The sequence below is a fragment of the Hemiscyllium ocellatum genome, chromosome 16 (genome assembly GCF_020745735.1).
Source record: "Hemiscyllium ocellatum isolate sHemOce1 chromosome 16, sHemOce1.pat.X.cur, whole genome shotgun sequence".
NCBI lineage: Eukaryota > Metazoa > Chordata > Chondrichthyes > Orectolobiformes > Hemiscylliidae > Hemiscyllium > Hemiscyllium ocellatum.
Window position 1 is genome coordinate 78,044,848 of NC_083416.1, and position 20,275 is coordinate 78,065,122.

General features: G+C 56.0%; 1 protein-coding gene across 3 annotated transcripts in view; it reads right to left on the reverse strand.

The window, feature by feature from the left end:
* The window catches only part of tnip1 (TNFAIP3 interacting protein 1), a 115,286-nt gene that overhangs the window by 18,459 nt on the left and 76,552 nt on the right, over positions 1 to 20,275 (reverse strand). For all 3 annotated transcript variants that reach the window (XM_060837426.1, XM_060837425.1, XM_060837427.1), the window contains 2 exons: positions 18,192 to 18,287; positions 5,047 to 5,112 (listed from right to left, as the gene is read on the reverse strand). In XM_060837426.1, coding sequence (XP_060693409.1) covers positions 5,047 to 5,112; positions 18,192 to 18,287 — 162 coding nt within the window. The remainder of the gene's footprint in view (positions 1 to 5,046; positions 5,113 to 18,191; positions 18,288 to 20,275) is intronic.

Here is a 20,275-nt window from a genome sequence, read left to right on the forward strand (position 1 = left end):
TTTTACCGCTAATGGAGTCAGGTGTTACTAGGGGACATAGCTTTAAATTAAGGGGTGGTAGGTATAGGACAGATGTTAGGGGTAGATTCTTCACACAGCGGGTTGTGAGTTCATGGAATGCCCTGCCCGTATCAGTGGTGAACTCTCCTTCTTTATGGTCATTTAAGCGGGCATTGGATAGGCATTTGGAAGTTATTGGGCTAGTATAGGTTAGGTAGGATTCGGTCGGCGCAACATCGAGGGCCGAAGGGCCTGTACTGCGCTGTATCCTTCTATGTTCTATGTTCTATGTAAGGGCTTATGCCCGAAACGTCGAATTTCCTGTTCCTTGGATGCTGCCTGACCTGCTGCGCTTTTCCAGCACCACATTTTCAGCTCCGATCTCCAGCATCTGCAGACCTCACTTTCTCCTCCACAGAGGAGCACGGGGACAGGGAAGATGACAGAAAAGGTGAGGAGTCGGACATCCTGAGTGAAAGCATTCAAGATCAAGGATTGGTTGGACCAGATGACTCAGGGCCATAAGAGTACCCCGAGGCCACAAGGATTCGGCCTGATCTGAGCACTACATCAGAATGAGGCACAACCTGCTTTTGTTTCCAGTATGACCACTCAGAGGCCTATTGCAAGGAGGCTGATGGGTAGATGAGGATTAACCAGGATTAGGTGGGTGGGTGAGTGACCACAACCTCAGGATTGTAAGAAATACGACAACCAAACTGACGAGTGCACTGGGCAGAGAGAGAGATGACAAAATGCCAGCAACACGGAGTCTTGGAGCAGGCCCTGATCCTTCCTGGGATATGGGCATCGCTGGTCAAGTTGGGATTTGTTGCCCGTCCTTGAAAAGGCAGTGGTGAGCTCCCTTCGTGAAGCACAATGGTAGACCCACAAAGCCCTGAGGGAGGGAGTTCCAGGATTTTGACCGACCGACACTGAAGGCACAGTGACAGTTTCCAAGTCAGGATGTGGTGGGGTTTGGAGGAGAACGGTGTCCCTCCCCTGTCCTTCTGCAGGGTTGAAATGGTAAGTTTGTTTTTCTCGCCAATATCCCAGACGCTGTTTCCAGGCCTGGACCACGTCAGGGCTTGGTGGTCAGGGGCTTGTGTTTTGCTCCCCAGGGATTTCTTACTGGCTCATTGCAGACCCCACCCACACAATTTAAACCCCTCGTGGTGGCTCAGTGCATAGCAGGCTTGCCTGAGTCAGAAGGTGGTGGCACTGAGGCCTGGGCTTGTGTGGGGATGGAACCTTCAATAGACAGCCCACCTGAATATTCAGGATCCCACGGCATACTTCCGATGGGCACATGGGTCTTGATATTTTCACTGGGGAAGCAGGCCAGTTGGCCCATCGAGTTCTCACTGACCCTCCAGTCAGCATCCAATCCAGACCCACCCCTCTCCCTGTAATCCTGCTTTCCCCGAGGCTAACCCACTCAGCGTGAACACTGCTGGGCAACTATGGGGCAATTTCTCGTGGCCAATTCACTCTGACCTGCACATCTCTGGACTGTGGGAGGAAACTGGGAGCACCCGGAGGAAACCCACACAGACACGGGGAGAATGTGCCAACTCCACACAGAGGGTGGGATCGAACCCGGGTCCCTGGTGCCATGAGGGAGCAGTGCTAACCACTGAGCCACAAAACTGAATGGCAAACACCCAAACCTCTTACAACTAGGAGACTAAAGAGATTTTCATATCAGTCTGATCTCAAACTGAACACATAAGCCGGTGCTGAACTCAGTTCCCCATTCTCTGAACCGTTATCATTAATCAGCATCTCCCCCTTGTGAAGTTTTTGTAATATTAATTGAAGCCTAAGACAGATGGTATCACACACCTCTGGACATGGCCCAAAACTCCTGGCTCATGGGTAGAGATACTACTGCGGTTCTATATTTATCTCTCAATTCATGTCACAAAAGCAACAGATGATTTCTTAATTATGATATTTCTAATTTTGAAATCTTGCTCACAAGTTGGCTTTCAATGTTCCAGTATTTAAACAGTGACTACAAAACAGGCAGGTTATTATCAGAATGGTGATAGATTGGGAAAGGGCGAGGTCTCAGTGCCCTCGTACACCAGGCACTGAAAATAAACACTGACGGTGCAGCAGGCAGTGTAGGAGGGAAATGGTATCTTGGCCTTTACAGGGAGAGTCAGAGAGATGTACAGCATGGAAACAGACCCTTTGGTCCAACCTGTCCATGCCAACCAGATATCCCAACCCAATCTAGTCCCATCTGCCAGCACCCGGCCCATATCCCTCCAAACCCTTCCTATTCATATACCCATCCAAATGCCTCTTAAATGTTGCAATTGTACCAGCCTCCACCACATCCTCTGGCAGCTCATTCCATACACGTACCACCCGCTGCGTGGAAAAAGTTGCCCTTTAGGTCTCTTATATCTTTCCCCCCTCATCCTAAACCTATGCCCTCTAGTTCTGGACTCCCCGACCCCAGCAAAAAGACTTTGCCTATTTATCCTATGTATGCCCCTCATAATTTTGTAAACCTCTATAAAGTCACCCCTCAGCCTCCGACGCTCCAGAGAAAACAGCCCCAGCCTGTTCAGCCTCTCCCTGTAGCTCAAATCCTCCAACATCCTGGCAACATCCTTGTAAATCTTTTCTGAACCCTTTCAAATTTCACAACATCCTTCTGTTAAGAAAGAGAACAGAATTGCACGCAATATTCCAACAGGGCCTAACCAATGTCCTGTACAGCCGCAACATGACCTCCCAACTCCTGTACTCAATACTCTGATCAAGAAAGGAAAGCATACCAAATGCTTTCACTATTCTATCTACCTGCAACCATTAAGAGTATAAGTCCTGCTAAGATTTGCTTTCCCAAAATGCAGCATCTCGCATTTTTCTGAATTAAACTCCATCTGCCACTTCTCAGCCCATTGGCCCATCTGGTCCAGATCCTGTTGTAATCTGAGGTAACCCTCTTCGCTGTCCAATACACCTCCAATTTTGGTGTCATCTGCAAACTTACTAACTGTACCTCTTATGTTCATCTCCATTTCATTTATATAAGTGATGAAAAGTAATGGACCCAGCACCGATCCTTGTGGCACTCCACTGGTCACAGGCCTCCAGTCTGAAAAACAACGCTCCACCACCACCCTCTGTCTTCTATCTTTGAGCCAGTTCTCTATCCAAATGGCTAGTTCTCCCTGTATTCCATGAGATCTAACCTTGCTAATCAGTCTCCCATGGGGAACCTTGTCGAACGCCTTACTGAAGTCCATATAGATCACATCTACAGCCCTGCCCTCATCAATCCTCTTTGTTACTTCTTCAAAAAACTCAATCAAGTTTGTGAGACATGATTTCCCACGCACAAAGCCATGTTGACTATCTTGAATCAGTCCTTGCCTTTCCAAATACATGTACATCCAGTCCCTCAGGATTCCCTCCAACAATTTCCCACCACCTAGGTCAGGCTCACCGGTCTATAGTTCCCTGGCTTGTCTTTACCACCCTTCTTAAACAGTGGCACCACGTCTGCCAACCTCCAGTCTTCCGGCACCTCACCTGTGACCATTGATGATACAAGTATCTCAGCAAGAGGCCCAGCAATCACTTCTCTAGCTTCCCACAGAGTTCTAGGGTATACCTGATCAGGTCCTGGGGCTTTATCAACGTTTACCAGTTTCAAGACATCCAGCACTTCCTCCTCTGTAATCTGGACATGTTTCAAGATGTCACCATCTATTCCGCGACATTCTCTACCTTCCATATCCTTTTCCACAGTAAATACTGATGCAAAACACTTGTTTAGTATCTCCCCCATCTCCTGCGGCTCCACACAAAGGCCACTTTGCTGATCTTTCAGGGATTGAGAGTGTGGTGCTGGAAAAACACAGCAGGTCAGGCAGCATCCGAGGAGCAGGAGAATCAACGTTTCAGGCCGGAGCCCTTCATCAGGAATGAGGCTGGGAGCCTCAGGGGTGGACAGATGATCTTTGAGGGGCCCTGTTTGCTCCCTAGTTACCCTTTTGTCCTCAATGTATTTGTAAGAACCCTTTGGATTCTCCTTAACCCTATTTGCCAAAGCTATCTCATGTCCCCGTTTTGCCCTCCTGATTTCCCTCTTAAGTATATTCCTATTGCCTTTATACTCTTAAGGATTCACTCGATCTATCCTGTCTGTACCTGACATAGGTTTCCTTTGTTTTCTTAACCAAACCCTCAATTTCTTCAGCCATCCAGCATTCCCTATACCTACCAGCCTTCCCTTGCACTCTAACAGGAATATACTGTCTCTGGACTCTCGTTATCTCATTTTGGAGTAACACTAATGTCTTCCTGCAACTGCAGAGGGTCTTGGTGAGACCACCCCTGGGAGTAGTGTGTGGAGGTTTGCTCTCCTTATCTGAGGAAGGATGTTCTGCTGATGGAGAGAGCACGGCAAACGTTTCCCAGACGGATTCCTGGGATAGCAGGAAGGGGGAGTGGGTTGGTTAGGACCATATTCACTGGAGTTGAGAAGAATGAGGGGGAATCTCATAGAAACCTATACAATTCTGTTTCGCTGTCCAGGGATTTAGTTCCACCTCGGCTGTCTGACTGTGTGGGGTTTGCACATTCCCCATTCCCTCCATGCCTGCGTGGGTTTCCTCCGGGTGCTCCGGCTTCCTCCCACAGTCCAAAGATGAGGTGCGGGTTAGGTGGATTAGCCATGGAAAATGCAGAGCTACGGGATTAGGGTTGAGGGGCGAGTCTGGGTGGAATGCTCTTTGCAGGGTCGGTGCACACTCAATGGGCTGAATGGCCTCTTCCCACACTGCTGGGATTCTATCAAACTACGGAGTCTATGATCCAAGATGCTGTTCAAATATTTCCAAGAATTTTCTGCTCATATTTCCAATTCCCAACATAGACAGGATTTGTTTCCATAAATCCAGCTCATCCCTGCTAGCCCAGAGCAGATTCAAACTGCCAGCTGCACCCACACACTTCTGCGAGTCTCTCACACCTTCCCCCAAATTCTTGTGAATGAACGATCGCGCCCTGGGCCCTCACCTTTTGCTCGTACTGTTGCTTCATGCTCCGGAATTGCTGATCCCATTGTTTGTTCACTTCCAACAACTGGAATGCAAAAACAAACAGCAATCAGAACCCAAACCAATTCCCCAGGCGCGGACTGATGGTCCGAGAGGACAGACAAACAACACTCAAGGTAACAACCGGCTTCCCCTGCACCAGGAAGTGAGGCACGAGAGCAAGGGGGAGAGAGGCCAATCCAGACTGAAGGAGAGCGCAGGGTTAACAGACAACAACAGGAGGAAAGAAAGAGAGACACAGAGGATAACGGGGGAGACTCTGAGGGAGAGGGAGAGCGCAGGTGAGAGTGAGAGAAATGGCAAGAGAAATAGCGAGAGAGAGAGAGAGAGTGCACGTGAGAGAGAGCAAGAGAAATAGTAAGAATGTGAGTGGGAGAGCGAGAACACGTGAGAGAGAGCGGAGAGAGAGATGGCGCGCGAGAGAGAGAGAGATAGCATGCGGAGCAAACAAGCGCGAGAGCAAGAGAAAGAGGTCGCGACGAGCAAATGAGAGCGAGAGCAAAAGAGAGACAGCGTGCAAAAGAGAGAGAGAAAGCGAGTGAGGAGTGATCAACAGAGAGCAGGAAGAAAGAGAGCAGAGAGCGAGAGAGTGCATGAGACAGAGCGCGTGGGTGCACATGAGAGAGAGGAAAGAGAGCGCATCTGCAAATGAAAGAGAGAGCGCGCATGTGCTTGTGAGAGAGAAAGTGTGCGCGAGTGAGAGAGAGAAAGGCAGAGAGTGAGATAGAGAGCGAAAGCATGTGAGAGAGAGCAAGATAGCAAGACTGTGAGCAAGAGAGAGAGAGAGTGCACGAGCGAAAAAGCGAGAGAGAGAGAGAGAGCATGCGAAAGCTCGAGCATGCGCGAGTGTAAGAGGGAGAGCACATGAGAGACTGTAAGAGTGTGAGCAAGCATCAGAGAGAGACAGAGAGCGAGAGAATGCCTGCGAGTGAGAGAGAGCGTGCAAGAGAGAGTGACAATGCATGTAAGAGAGTGTGCGAGTGAGAGAGAGCGTGCAAGAGAGCACAAGAGAGATCCAGAGCGAGACAGAAGGAGAGAGAGAGAGAGAGCGAGAGAGACAGACAGACAGAGACAGAGAGACAACAGGAACATGTGAGAGAGAGAGAAATAGTGAGAGCACGAGCGGGAGAGCGAGAACACGCGAGAGAGAGAGGAGATAGCGCATGCAAGAGAGATGGCGCGGGGAGCAAACGAGTGTGAGAGCAAGAGAGAGGTTGCGACGAGCAAATGAGAGCGAGAGCAAGAGATAGACAGGTTGCAAAAGAGAAAAAGCAAGCGAGGAGTGAATGAGAGGGAGCACGAGCACAAGAGAGCGTGCAAGCGCGAGAGAGAGTGAGTGCACGCAACAGAGAGGTAAGAGAGCGCATGTGCGAATGAGAGATTGCACGCGTGCTTGTGAGAGAGAGAGTGCACGTGAGACAGCGCGTGAGACAGGGAAAGCATGAGAGAGAGAGAGCGCACAAGAGCACGAGAAAGTGTCTCTCCCGCGGGACAGGGAGAGCGGGCGCGCGCGGGACAGGGAGAGTGAAAGAGAGCACGAGAGAGAGAGAGCGCGAGCGAGAGAGAGAGCGCGCGAGAGAGAGCACGCGAGAGAGAGAAAGAGTGCACAAGAGCGAGAGAGAGCGCGCGCACGAGCGAGAGAGAGAGACCGCACGAGAGAGAGCACGCGCACGCGAGAGAGAGCACGCACGCGAGAGAGCCAGAGAGAGCGCGCACGTGAGACAGCCAGAGAGAGCGCGAGAGAGAGCGAGAGAGAGCGCGCGAGCGAGAGAACGTGCGTGAGCGAGAGAGCGGCGTGAGCGAGAGAGCGAGCGCGAGAACGCACGAGAGAGAGTGAGAGTGAGAACGCACGAGAGACAGAGCGAGAGTGTGCGCGCACGAGCGAGAGAGAGAGCGTGCGCGAAAGAGACAGCAACATTGCGCGAGGGAGAGCGGGCGCGCGCGGGACAGAGAGAGAGAGCGCGAGACAGGGAGAGAGAGAGCGTGAGACAGGGAGAGACAGCGCACAAGAGAGTGCATGTGCGAGACAGGGAAAACATGAGAGAGAGAGAAAGCGCAAGAGAGAGAGCGATCGCGAGAGAGAGCGAGCGAGCGAGTGGGCACGAGAGTGAGAGCGCGGGCGTGAGAGAGAGTGCACATGCGGGAGAGAGAGCGCGCGAGAGAGAGAGAGAGAGAGAGCACGATAGAGAGCTCGAGAGAGAGAGAGCGAGCGCGCGAGAGAGAGACAGAGCGCGCGAGAGAGAGACAGAGCGCGCGAGAGAGAGACAGAGCGCGAGAGAGAAAGGGCGCGCAAGAGTGGGAGAGAGAGTGAGAGAGCGAGAACGCGAGAGAGAGAGTGCACGCGCAAGAGAGAGAGCACGCGAGAGAGAGAGAAAGCGCGCACAAGAGCGAGAGAGAGTGCGCGCACGAGCGGGAGAGCGCACGCACGAGAGAGCGAGAGAGAGAGAGCGCGTGCACGTGAGACAGCCGGAGAGACCGATAGAGAGCGCGCGAGCGAGAGAACGTGCGTGAGCGAGAGAGCGTGCGCGATCGAGAAAGCGTGCGCGAGAACGCACGAGAGACAGAGCGAGAGAGTGCGCGCGAGCGAGAGAGAGAGCGCGCGCGCGAGCGAGAGAGAGAGCGCACACCAGCGAGAGATAGCACGCGAGAGAGAGAGCGCGCAAGACAGAGCGAGAGAGAGAGGGAGAGAGCGAGAACGCGCGCGAGAGAGAAAGCGCACGAAAGAGAGAGAGCGCGTGAGCGAGACAGAGCGAATGAGAGAGTGCGCGCTAGCAAAAGCATGCGTGAGAGAGAGAGGACGCGTGAGCGAGTGATAAAGCACGAGCGAGAGAGCGAGAGCGCGCACGAGCGAGAGAGCGCGCACGAGCGAGAGAGAGAGAGAGAGCGCGCACGAGCGAGAGAGAGAGAGAGAGCGCGCACGAGCGAGAGAGAGAGAGAGAGCGCGCACGAGCGAGAGAGAGAGAGAGCGCGCACGAGCGAGAGAGAGAGAGAGCGCGCACGAGCGAGAGAGAGAGAGAGCGCGCACGAGCGAGAGAGAGAGAGAGCGCGCACGAGCGAGAGAGAGAGAGAGCGCGCACGAGCGAGAGAGAGAGAGAGCGCGCACGAGCGAGAGAGAGCGCGCGCACGAGCGAGAGAGAGCGCGAGCGAACTAGATCACGTGAGAGAGAGAGAGTGCGTGCAAGAGCGAGAACGTGCGAGAGAGCGCGCGAGAGAGAAATCCCACGAGTGAGAGAGCGCATGAGTGAGAGAGAGAGCGTGCACAAGCGAGTGAGAGAGTGCGCACAAGCGAGAGAGAGTATGCACAAGAGAGTGTGCGCTAACGAAAGAGCGGGATCGCGTGAGCGAGAGGGAGAGATCATGTGAGCGAGAGAGAGAGCGCGCGCGCGAGCGAGAGAGCAACATCGCGCGAGCGAGAGGGAGAGTGCACACCAGCGAGAGATAGCACGCGAGAGAGAGAGCGCGCAAGACAGAGCGAGAGAGAGAGGGAGAGAGCGAGAACGCGCGCGAGAGAGAAAGTGCACGAAAAAGAGAGAGCGCGTGAGCGAGACAGAGCGAATGAGAGAGTGCGCGCTAGCGAAAGCATGCGTGAGAGAGAGAGGACGTGTGAGCAAGTGATAGAGCGCGCGCGAGCGAGTGATAAAGCACGAGCGAGAGAGCGAGAGCGCGCACGAGCGAGAGAGAGAGCGCGCGCACGAGCGAGAGAGAGAGAGAGCGCGCACGAGCGAGAGAGAGAGAGAGCGCGCACGAGCGAGAGAGAGAGAGAGAGCGCACGAGCGAGAGAGAGAGAGAGAGCGCGCACGAGCGAGAGAGAGAGAGAGCGCGCACGAGCGAGAGAGAGAGCGCGCACGAGCGAGAGAGAGCGCGAGCGAACTAGATCACGTGAGAGAGAGAGAGTGCGTGCAAGAGCGAGAGAGAGAGAGCGAGAACGTGCGAGAGAGCGCGCGAGAGAGAAATCCCACGAGTGAGAGAGCGCACGAGTGAGAGAGAGAGCATGCACAAGCGAGTGAGAGTGCGCACAAGCGAGAGAGAGTATGCACAAGAGAGTGTGCGCTAACGAAAGAGCGGGATCGCGTGAGCGAGAGGGAGAGATCATGCGAGCGAGAGAGAGAGCGTGCGCCCAAGCGAGTGAGAGTGCGCGCACGAGCAAGAGAGTGCGCGAGCGAGAGAGATCGCGCGTGCAAGAGAGCGAGCGTGCGCAAGAGTGAGAGAGCGAGAACGCGCGAGAGAGAGTGTGTGAGAGAGAGCGCACAGGAGCGAGAGAGACAGTGCGCAGGAATGAGCGAGAGAGAGCGCGCGGAAGTGAGAGAGAAAGCGTGAGAGAGAGAGAGAGAGAGCGCATGAGAGAGCGAAGGAAGAGAGCACGCGCGAGAGCAAGAGAGAGAGCGCACGCGAGTGAGCGAGTGCGTGAGCGAGATAGAGACAGTGCGAGTGAGAGAGAGCGCAAGCGAGCTAGATCACGCGAGAGAGAGAGAGCGTGAGAGAGAAAGCACATGAGAGAGAGAGCGCGCGCTAACAAAAGAGTGAGATCGCACGAGCGAGAGGGAGAGATCATGCGAGCGAGAGAGCGAGCACGCGCCCAAGCGAGTGAGAGTGCGCGCGAGCGAGAGAGAGATCGCACGAGCGAGAGCGCGCGCGCGCATGAGCGAGAGCGCGAGATCGCGCGAGCGAGAGAGTGTGCGAGAAAGCGAGAGAGAGTGAGAGAGCGAGAGTGGGAGAGAGCAAAAGAGAGAGAGCGAAAGAGAGAGAGCGAAAGAGAGACCGAGAGTGAGAGCGAGAGAGCGTGCGCATGAACGAGAGAGAACGTGCACGACTGAAAGAGAACGCGCATGAATGAGAGAGAACGCGCGCACGAGCGAGAGAGCGCGAGCACGAGCGAGAGAGATCGCGCGAGCAAGAGAGAGTGCGAGAAAGCGAGACAGAGTGAGAGAGTGGGAGAGTGGGAGAGTGGGAGAGTGGGAGAGTGGGAGAGTGGGAGAGTGGGAGAGTGGGAGAGTGGGAGAGTGAGAGAGTGAGAGAGTGAGAGAGTGAGAGAGTGAGAACGCGCGAGAGAGAGCGTGTGAGAGAGCGCGCGCAGGAGCAAGAGAGAGAGCGCGCAGGAGCGAGAGAGAGAGCGCGCGAGCGAGAGAGAGAGAGAGCGCGAAAGTGAGAGAGAAAACGTGAGAGAGCGCGAAGGAAGAGAGCACGCACGAGAGCGAGAGAGAGAGAGAGCGCGTGCCCAGGCAAGTGAGAGCGCGTGCCAGCGAGAGAGCGCATGCGAGTGAGAGAGAGGGAGCGCGCAAGCTAGAGAGGGTGCGCGCGAGCGAGAGGGAGAGATCATGCGAGCGAGAGAGCGAGCACGCGCCCAAGCGAGTGAGAGTGCACGCGAGCAAGAGAGAGTTCACACGAGCGAGAGAGAGCGCGCGCACGAGCGAGAGAGAGCGCGCATGAGCAAGAGAGCGAGAGAGTGAGATCGCGCAAGCGAGAGAGTGCGAGAAAGCGAGAGAGAGTGAGAGAGCGAGAGTGAGAGAGCCAGAGAGTGGGAGAGAGCGAGAGAGAGAGCGAAAGAGAGACCGAGAGTGAGAGCGAGAGAGCGTGCACACGAACGAGAGAGAACGCGCACGAACGAGAGAGAACGCGCACGAGAGAGAGAGATCGCGCGAGCAAGAGAGACTGCGAGAAAGCGAGAGAGAGTGAGAGAGTGAGAGTGAGAGAGCGAGAACGCGCGAGAGAGCGTGTGAGAGAGCGTGCGCAGGAGCAAGAGAGAGGGCGCGCAGGAGCGAGAGAGAGAGAGCGCGCGAGCGAGAGAGAGAGCGCGCGAGCGAGAGAGAGAGCGCGCGAGCGAGAGAGAGAGCGCGCGAGCGAGAGAGAGAGCGCAGGAGCGAGAGAGAGAGCGCAGGAGCGAGAGAGAGAGCGCAGGAGCGAGAGAGAGAGCGCAGGAGCGAGAGAAAGAGCGCAGGAGCGAGAGAAAGAGCGCGCAGGAGCGAGAGAAAGAGCGCGCAGGAGCGAGAGAAAGAGCACGCGCGAGCGAGAGAGAGAGAGAGCGCGCGAGAGAGAGAGAGAGAGCGCACGAGAGCGAGAGAGAGCGCGAAAGTGAGAGAGAAAGCGTGAGAGAGCGCGAAGGAAGAGAGCACGCACGAGAGCGAGAGAGCGAGAGAGAGCGCGCGCCCAAGCGAGTGAGAGCGCGTGCCAGCGAGAGAGCGCATGCGAGTGAGAGAGAGGGCGCGCGCAAGCTAGAGAGGGCGTGCGAGCGAGAGAGAGTGCAAGAAAGCGAGAGAGAGAGAGAGCGAGAGAGAAAGAGCGAGAGAGAAAGAGCGAGAGAGAAAGAGCGAGAGAGCGTGCAGGAACAAGAGAGAGAGTGAGACAGCGAGAACGTGCGAGAGAGAGTGTGAGAGAAAGCTGGCGAGGGAGAGAGAGCACGCGCAGGAGTGGGAGAGAGAGCACGCGCAGGAGTGAGAGAGAGAGCGCGCGAGAGCGAGAGTGAGCGCAAAAGTGAGAGTGAAGAGAGAGCGCGTGAGAGAGAGCGAGAAGAGATCGCGCAAGAGAGAGTACGCGCGCGAGTGAGCGAGAGAGAGAGAGTGCGCGCCCAAGCGAGTGAGAGCACATGCGAGCGAGAGAGGGCGCGCGCGAGTGAGAGAAGGCGTGCATGAGCGAGAGAGGACGCACATGAGCGAGAGGGAGAGATCGCGCGAGCGAGAGAGAGTGCGAGAAAGCGAGAGTGAGCCAAGAAGAGAGAGCGAGAGAACACGCGCAAGAGTGAGAGACAGCGTGCACGAGCGAGAGAGAGCGCGCACGTCTCTCTCGCTCTCTCTCCCTCGCGTGCTCGCTGTCTCTCGCTTGCGCTCCCTTCCTTCGCTCTCTCCCACACACTCTCTCTCTCACGCTTTCTCTCTCACTTTCGCGCTCTCTCTCCCTCACACGCTCTCTCTCGCTCTTGCGCGCGCTCTCTCTCTCGCTCGCATGATCTCTCCCACTCGCTCGCGCGATCTCGCTCTTTCGTTAGCACGCACTCTCTCGCGTGCTTTCTCTCTCACGCGCTCTCTCGCACGTTCTCACTCTCACTCGCTCTCTCTTGCGTGCTTTCTCTCGCGAGTTCTTGCTCTCACTCTCTCTCTCCCGCTCTTGCGTGCGCGCTCTCTCTCTCGAGCAATCTAGCTCGCTTGCGCTCACTCCCGTGCGCTCTATCACTCGCTCGCGCGCGCTCTATCACTTGCTCATGCATGCTCTCTCTCTCTCTCGCGCTCTCTCGCTCGCGCGCGCTCTCTCATTCGCTCTGTCTCGCTCACGCGCTCTCTCTTTCGTGCGCTTTCTCACTCGCGTGCGAGACAGCGCGAGAGAGAGAGAGCGCGAGAGAGAGAGCGCGAGAGAGAGAGCGCGAGACAGAGAGAGCGCGAGAGAGAAAGCGAGAACGTGCGAGAGAGCGCGCACGAGCGAGAGAGAGCGCGCACGAGCGAGAGAGAGCGCACATGAGCGAGAGAGGGAGAGCGCACATGAGCGAGAGCGCGCGCTAGCAAGAGAGAGCGCACGCGAGTGCGAGAGAGAGAGTGCGTGCGAGAGGGCAAGAAAGAGAGAGCGCGCGAGCAAGAGAGAGAGAGTGCAAGCGAGAGACAGGGAGCGCGCAAGCAAGAGACAGAGCAAGAGAGAGAACGAGCGAGAGAGAGAGAGCGCGCGAGCGAGAGACAGAGAGAGCGCGAGCAAGAGAGCGCACACGAGCGAGACAGTGAGCTAGCAAGAGACAGCGCGCGCGAGAGCGAGAGAGAGAGAGCGCGAGCGAGAGTGCAAGCGAGAGACAAGGAGCGCGCGAATGAGAGACAGAGCAAGAGAGAGAGCGCGCGAATGAGAGACAGAGCAAGAGAGAGAGCGCGCGAGAGAGAGAGCGCGCGAGAGAGAGAGAGAGAGAGAGAGCGCGCGAGAGAGAGAGAGAGAGCGCGCGAGCGAGAGAGAGAGAGCGCGCGAGCGAGAGAGAGAGAGCGCGCGAGCGAGAGAGAGAGAGCGCGCGAGCGAGAGAGAGAGCACGCGAGCGAGAGCGAGAGAGCGAGAGAGCGAGAGCGAGAGAAGAGAGCGAGAAAGCGCGCGCAAGAGCGAGAGAGAGTGAGAGAGCGAGAACGCGCGAGAGAGAGCGTGTGAGAGAAAGTACGCGAGGGAGAGAGAGAGCGCGCAGGAGCGAGAGACAGCGTGCAAGTGAGAGAGAGGGCGCACGAGAGCGAGAGAGAGCGCGAAAGTGAGACAGAGAGCGCGTGAGAGAAAGCGAAGGAAGAGAGCGCACGCAAGCGAGAGACAGAAAGCGTGCGCGAGCGAGGGAGAGAGAACGCGCAAGCGAGGGAGAGAGAGCGCGCAAGCGAGGGAGAGCGCGAAAGTGAGAAAGCGTGAGAGAGAGAACACACGAGAGAGCGAGAGAAAGCGCGAGAGAGAGAGAGAGCACGCGTGTGAGAGAGCGAGCGCGAGCAAGAGAGCGCACACGAGCGAGACAGCGCGCTAGCAAGAGAGAGCGCGCGCGAGAACTAGAGAGAGAGAGAGAGAGAGCGCGCGCGAGAGGGTGAGAATGAGAGAGCACGTGCGAGCGAGAGAGAGAGCGCGAGCGAGAGAGAGAGCGTGCAAGCGAGAGACAAGGAGCGCGCGAGCGAGAGACAGAGCAAGACAGAGCGAGAGACAGAGCAAGACAGAGCGAGAGATAGCGCACGAGAGAGACAGTGAGAGAAGGAGAGCGAGACAGCGAGAAAGAGAGAGCGAGAGTGCGTGAGAGAGAGAGAGCGTGAGAGAGAGAGCGAGAACGAGTGCGCGCGTGAGAGAGAGAGTGCGCGTGAGAACAGGTGAGAGAGCATGCAAGCGAGAGATAGAGAGCGCGAAAGAGAGAAAGAGCGCGCGAGAGAGCGCGTACGAGTGAGCGAGAGAGAGTGCGCGCAAGAGAGTGAGAGAGCGAGAACCCGCGAGTGAGAGCGCGCACGATCGAGAGAGAGCGCGCGCACGAGCAAGAGAGAAAGCGCACACGAGCAAGAGAGAAAGCGCACACGAGCAAGAGAGAAAGCGCACACGAGCAAGAGAGAAAGCGCACACGAGAGAGAGAGCACACACGAGCGAGAGCGCGCGCTAGCAAGAGAGAACACGCGCGAGAGCGAGAGAGAAAGAGCGCGCGCGCGAGAGGTGAGTAAGAGAGAGCGCGAGCGAGAGAGAGACAGTGCAAGCGAGAGACAGGGAGCACGTGAGCGAGAGCGACAGAGAGGGCGCGAGAGAGAGAGGGCGCGAGAGAGAGAGGGCGCGAGAGAGAGAGGGCGCGAGAGAGAGAGGGCGCGAGAGAGACGGCGCGAGAGAGAGACGGCGCGAGAGAGAGACGGCGCGAGAGAGAGACGGCGCGAGAGAGAGACGGCGCGAGAGAGAGACGGCGCGAGAGAGAGACGGCGCGAGAGAGAGACGGCGCGAGAGAGAGACGGCGCGAGAGAGAGACGGCGCGAGAGAGAGACGGCGCGAGAGAGAGACGGCGCGAGAGAGAGACGGCGCGAGAGAGAGACGGCGCGAGAGAGAGACGGCGCGAGAGAGAGACGGCGCGCGTGAGAGACGGCGCGCGTGAGAGACGGCGCGCGTGAGAGACGGCGCGCGTGAGAGCACTAGCAAGAGAGAGCACGCACGAGAGTGACAGGGAGAGAGAGCGAGAACGTGCGAGAGAGAGAGAGAGCGCGCACGAGCAAGAGAGAGCGCACACGAGTGAGAATGAGAGAGCGCGCGCGAGCGAGAGAGCGCGAGCGAGAGTACAAGCAAGAGACACGGAGCGCGCGAGCGAGAGACAGAGCAAGAGAGAGCGAGAGATAGCGCACGAGAGAGAGTGAGAGAAGGAGAGCGAGACAGCGAGAAAGAGAGAGCGAGAGTGCGTGAGAGAGACAGCGTGAAAGAGAGAGCGAGAACGAGTGTGCGCGTGAGAGAGAGAGTGCGCATGAGAACAGGAGAGAGAGCGTGCAAGCGAGAGATAGAGAGCGAGAGAGCGCAAGACAGAGAAAGAGCGCGCGAGAGAGCGGGTGCGAGTGAGCGAGAGAGAGCGCGCACAAGAGCAAGAGAGTGAGAGAGCGAGAACGCGCGAGTGAGAGCGTGAGAGAGAAAGCGCGCACGATCGAGAGAGAGCGTGTGAATGAGCAAGAGAGAAAGCGCGCACGATCGAGAGAGAGCGCGTGAATGAGCAAGAGAGAAAGCGCACACGAGAGAGAGAGCACACACGAGCGAGAGAGCGCACTAGCAAGAGAGAACACGCGCGAGAGCGAGAGAGAGAGAGCGCGCGCGCGAGAGGTGAGTAAGAGAGAGCGCGAGACAGAGAGCGCGAGACAGAGAGCGCGCGCGCGAGAGGTGAGTAAGAGAGCGCGAGACAGAGAGCGCGAGACAGAGAGCGCGAGACAGAGAGCGCGAGACAGAGAGCGCGAGACAGAGAGCGCGAGACAGAGAGCGCGAGACAGAGAGCGCAAGAGAGCGCGCACGAGAGCGACAGTGAGAGAGCGAGAGAGAGCGCGCGCACGAGCGAGAGAGAGCGCGCGCACGAGCGAGAGAGAGCGCGCGCACGAGCGAGAGAGAGCGCGCGCACGAGCGAGAGAGAGCGCGCGCACGAGCGAGAGAGAGCGCGCGCACGAGCGAGAGAGAGCGCGCGCACGAGCGAGAGAGAGCGCGCGCACGAGCGAGAGAGAGCGCGCGCACGAGCGAGAGAGAGCGCGCGCACGAGCGAGAGAGAGCGCGCGCACGAGCGAGAGAGAGCGCGCGCAAGAGGGTGAGAAAGAGAGAGAGAGTGCAAGCAAGAGACAGGGAGCGTGTGAGAAACAGAGCAAGAGGGAGAACGAGCGAGCGAGAGAGAGCGCGCGAGCGAGAGAGAGAGAGCGCGCAAGAGAGAGAGAGAGCGCGAGCAAGAGAGAGAGAGAGCGCGAGCAAGAGAGAGAGAGAGCGCGAGCAAGAGAGAGAGAGAGAGCGCGAGCAAGAGAGAGAGAGAGCGCGAGCAAGAGAGAGAGAGAGCGCGAGCAAGAGAGTGCACACAAGCGAGACAGTGCGCTAGCAAGAGAGAGCGCGCGCGAGCGAGAGAGAGCGCGCGTGAGAGGGTGAGAAAGAGAGAGTGCTCGCGAGAGAGAGCGTGCGCGCAAGCGAGAGCGAGCACAAGCGAGAGAGAGTGCAAGCGAGAGACAAGGAACGCGCAAGTGAGAGACAGAGAGAGAGAGAGAGCACGCGAGCGAGAGAGAGAGTGGCGCGAGCGAGAGAGAGAGCGTGCGAGCGAGAGACAGGGAGCGCGAGAGTGAGAGAGCGCGAGAGAGAGAGCACAAGAGAGCGACTGCGCATGCAAGAGCGAGAGAGAGCACACGCAAGAGCGAGATCGAGCGCGCGCAAGAGCGAGATCGAGCGCGCGCAAGAGCGAGAGAGAGAGTGAGAGCAATAACACGCGAGAGAGAGCGTGAGAGAAAAAACGCGCACGATCGAGAGAGAGCGCATACCAGCAAGAGAGAGAGCGCACACGAGCGAGAGAGAGAGCGCACACGAGCGAGAGAGAGAGCGCACACGAGCGAGAGAGAGAGCGCACACGAGCGAGAGAGAGAGCGCACACGAGCGAGAGAGAGAGCGCACATGAGCGAGAGAGCGCGCTAGCAAGAGAGAGCGCGTGCGAGAGCGAGAGGGAGAGAGAGCGCGCGAGTGAGAAAGAGAGATCGCAAGCGAGAGAGACAGAGAGCGCGAGAGCACGAGAAAGAGAGCACTTGAGAGCGCGAGAGAGAGAGAGAGAGAGAGAGAGCGAGAGCGAGAGTGCGTGAGAGACAGAGAGAGCGACAGAGGGAGCGCGAGAGGGAGAGGGAGCACGAGAGGGAGAGAGAGCACAAGAGGGAGAGAGAGCACAAGAGGGAGAGAGAGCACAAGAGGGAGAGAGAGCACAAGAGGGAGAGAGAGCACAAGAGGGAGAGAGAGCACAAGAGGGAGAGAGAGAGAGACAGAGACAGAGAGCGCGAGAAAGAGTGAGGGAGACAGAGAGCGCGAGAGAGCAAGAGCGAGACAGAGCGCGAGAGACAGAGAGAGAGAGAGAGAGAGCGCACGCGAGAAAGAGAGAACGAGAGAGAGCATGCCGAGAGAGCGAGAGCGTGTGAGAGAGACAGAGAGAGCACGGGAGAGAGGGCGCGAGAGAGAGAGGGCGCGAGAGAGAGAGAGAGGGCGTGAGAGAGAGAGAGAGGGCGCGAGAGAGAGAGAGAGGGCGCGAGAGAGAGAGAGAGGGCGCGAGAGAGAGAGAGAGGGCGCGAGAGAGAGCGTGCCGAGAGAATGAGAGGGAGCACACAAGAGAGAGAGCGACAGAGAGACAGCGCGAGAGAAAGAGCGTGAGATAGAGCGCACGAGAGAGATAGAGCACATGAGAGAGATAGAGCACGCGAGAGTGAGTGAGCGAGAGCGCGCAAGAGCGAGAGAGCACGAGAGAGAGAGTGCGAGAGAGAGTGAGCGCGAGAAAGCGAGAGTGAGCGCGAGAGAGCAAGCGCGAGAGAGAGCAAGCGCACGAGAGAGAGAGTGCACGAGAGAGAGAGAGAGCACGAGAGAGAGAGAGTGCACGAGAGAGAGAGAGAGCACGAGAGAGAGAGAGAGCACGAGAGAGAGAGAGAGCACGAGAGAGAGTGCGAGAAAGAGAGAAAGCCCGCGCGTACGCAGAGAGAGAGAGCGTGTGAGGGAGCGCGTTAGAGAGAGAGCGCATGCACGTGGAGAGAGAGAGCGCACGCGGAGAGAGAGAGAAAAAACATGCACGCGGAGAGAGAGAGAAAACGCACGAGTGCGGAGAGAGAGTGCGTGCGGAGAGAGCGCGCGAGAGAGAGAGCGCGCGAGAGAGAGCGCGCGCGAGAGAGAGAAAGCGCGCGTGCGGAGAGAGAGAGCACGTGCGAGAGAGAGAGCACGTGCACAAGAGAGAGTGCGAGATAGAGAGAACGCGCGAAAGCGACAGGGAGAGCATGAGAGAGAGAGTGCAAGAGACAGAGCAAAAAAACTGCATGAGAGTGAGGGATTGTGGGTGTGGGAGAAAGAGAGAGGGGGATGGGGTCATGAAAGAGAAGGGGAGGGGTAGAATGTGAGATTGAGAGGAGAGAGAGGGGCAGAGAGGAGGCGAGGGAAGGGCATGAGGTGGTAAGAGGGAGAATTCACACAGTTTACCTCTTTCCTCTGCACCTCCAGAGCTGCAACTTTCTTTTCCAGGATTTCCATCGTGTTTTTGTCCACAGAGTCTTGTTGGTCTGTTGTTTTTGCATTCTGCAAAACGGGGAAACATCAATAATTTAAAAACCCGCAGCACACCCAATGACCCAGCTCAGGGGGAACATCCAACAATACTTCACACAGCACTGCACCAGCATCCGCAGTTTGTAAAATCTATTATAGTAATGTTTCCTCTCCCTGATTCAAAATTAATTGTTTCCCCTCCATCCAACACTCCCAGAACAGGGATAGCACAGTATCAGATATAGAGTAAAGGCTCCACTACACTATCCCAATCAAACACTCCCAGGATAGGGACAGCACAGGGTTAGATGCAGAGTAAAGCACCCTCTACACTGTCCCCCATCAAAATGTTTAAAACTCCCAGACTGGATTTCACAAACGCCTCCTTGAACTGAAAGTAAAATTGAGAATTCTGGAACTCCACCAGTCTTTCAGATTCCCCGAGATTGTGGGAAGGTTCTAATAGATTGGAGAGGAGTGAATATTACCCCGGATATTCAGAGAGTGAGGCAGGTTAAGAAGGAGCCATAGGCCAGTTGCTTGACATCTGTCTCAGGGAAGGTGTTAGAATCAAATCATTAAGATGATCATCCTTGCATTGTTAGCAAACTCAGAGCGTTCGGAACAGTCGGCTGAAGATTTTTCAAAGAGAAATTATGTTTAACCAATACCTTTGGAGTTCTCCACTATTATCCACAGTGTGTGTGAGAGTCAAAGACTCTGAAGGCACAGTGGGATTTCCAGAAACTAGGTGATAAGCTGTTAAATCAAAAGGTTATTACTGAAAATGTAAGCTCCTGATGTAAAGGGCCAGCATACAGAAGACTGGCTGGCTGGCAGAAAACAGAGAGGATACTAATCTGGGTCTTTATCACACCCTGCCAACCAATGAAGGGATCCACAGGGTCTTTTTTTTTAACATCAAGAGGAGGAGAGCTTAAAGGCATCATAGCTAACTTCACCCTGAACACCAAGGATAGCATGGTGTCAAGAAATAAAGGAAATCGCGGCCTCAGACAGGTCGAGTGAGTGGATAAACATCCAGCAAATGGAATGTAATGTCACAGTGTGCCAAGTTATTCACTTTGACAGACAGAATGAAAAAGCAGAGAGTGTTGTTTAAGTAGAGGAAGGTGGCAGATTCCCAAGTGTCTCAGGTTTCTAAGTATCCTAAAGTCACAAAATCTAGGGTGTGGTGCTGGAAAAGCATAGCAGGTCGACGTTTCATCCTGATGAAGGGCTTATGCCCAAAACATCGACTCTCTTGCTCTTCTGATGCTGCCTGACCTGCTGTGCTTTTCCAGCAACACACTCTCGACTTTGCTCTCCAGCATCTGCAGTCCTCACTTTCTACAAAGTCACAAAATGTTTGTGTACAGCTACACACTAGCCGTGTGACCAGCCAGCTCAGAGTCACTGCCCTGAATGGAGGAGATTCTGAACCTCCTGCTCATATATTTTTAATCTTTTTTTGAAGACAGCTACATTCAAGTACCGAGAGGGCGAACAGATCACTGTCCTTCATTACATGAGGAACTGTAGATTACAAATAAGGATGTCAGGCTTCAGTTACATTGGAGAGATCACATCTCAAACAAAGAGCAGAGATTTGGTCTCCTCATTTAAAAAGGAAGGAAGGAAGCACAATGGAGACAATTCCGATAGACAGATTAGATTCCTGACAGCATGGAAACAGGCCCTTCGGCCCAATAAGTCCACACTAGCCTTCCGAAGAGTAACCCACCCAAATCTATTTCCCTATATTTCCCTCTGACTAATGCACCTAACACTACAGGCAATTTAGCACGGCCAATTCACCTGGTCTGCACATCTTTGGATTGTGGGAGGAAGCCGTAGCACCCGGAGGGAACCCACGCAGACACGGGGAGAATGTGCAAACCCTGCACAGACAGTCGCCCGAGATTGGAATCGAACCCAGGTCCCTGGCGCTACGAGGCAGCAGTGCTAACCACTGTGCCACCCTGTCTGGAATGGGCAAGTTGTCACATTGGGGAAAG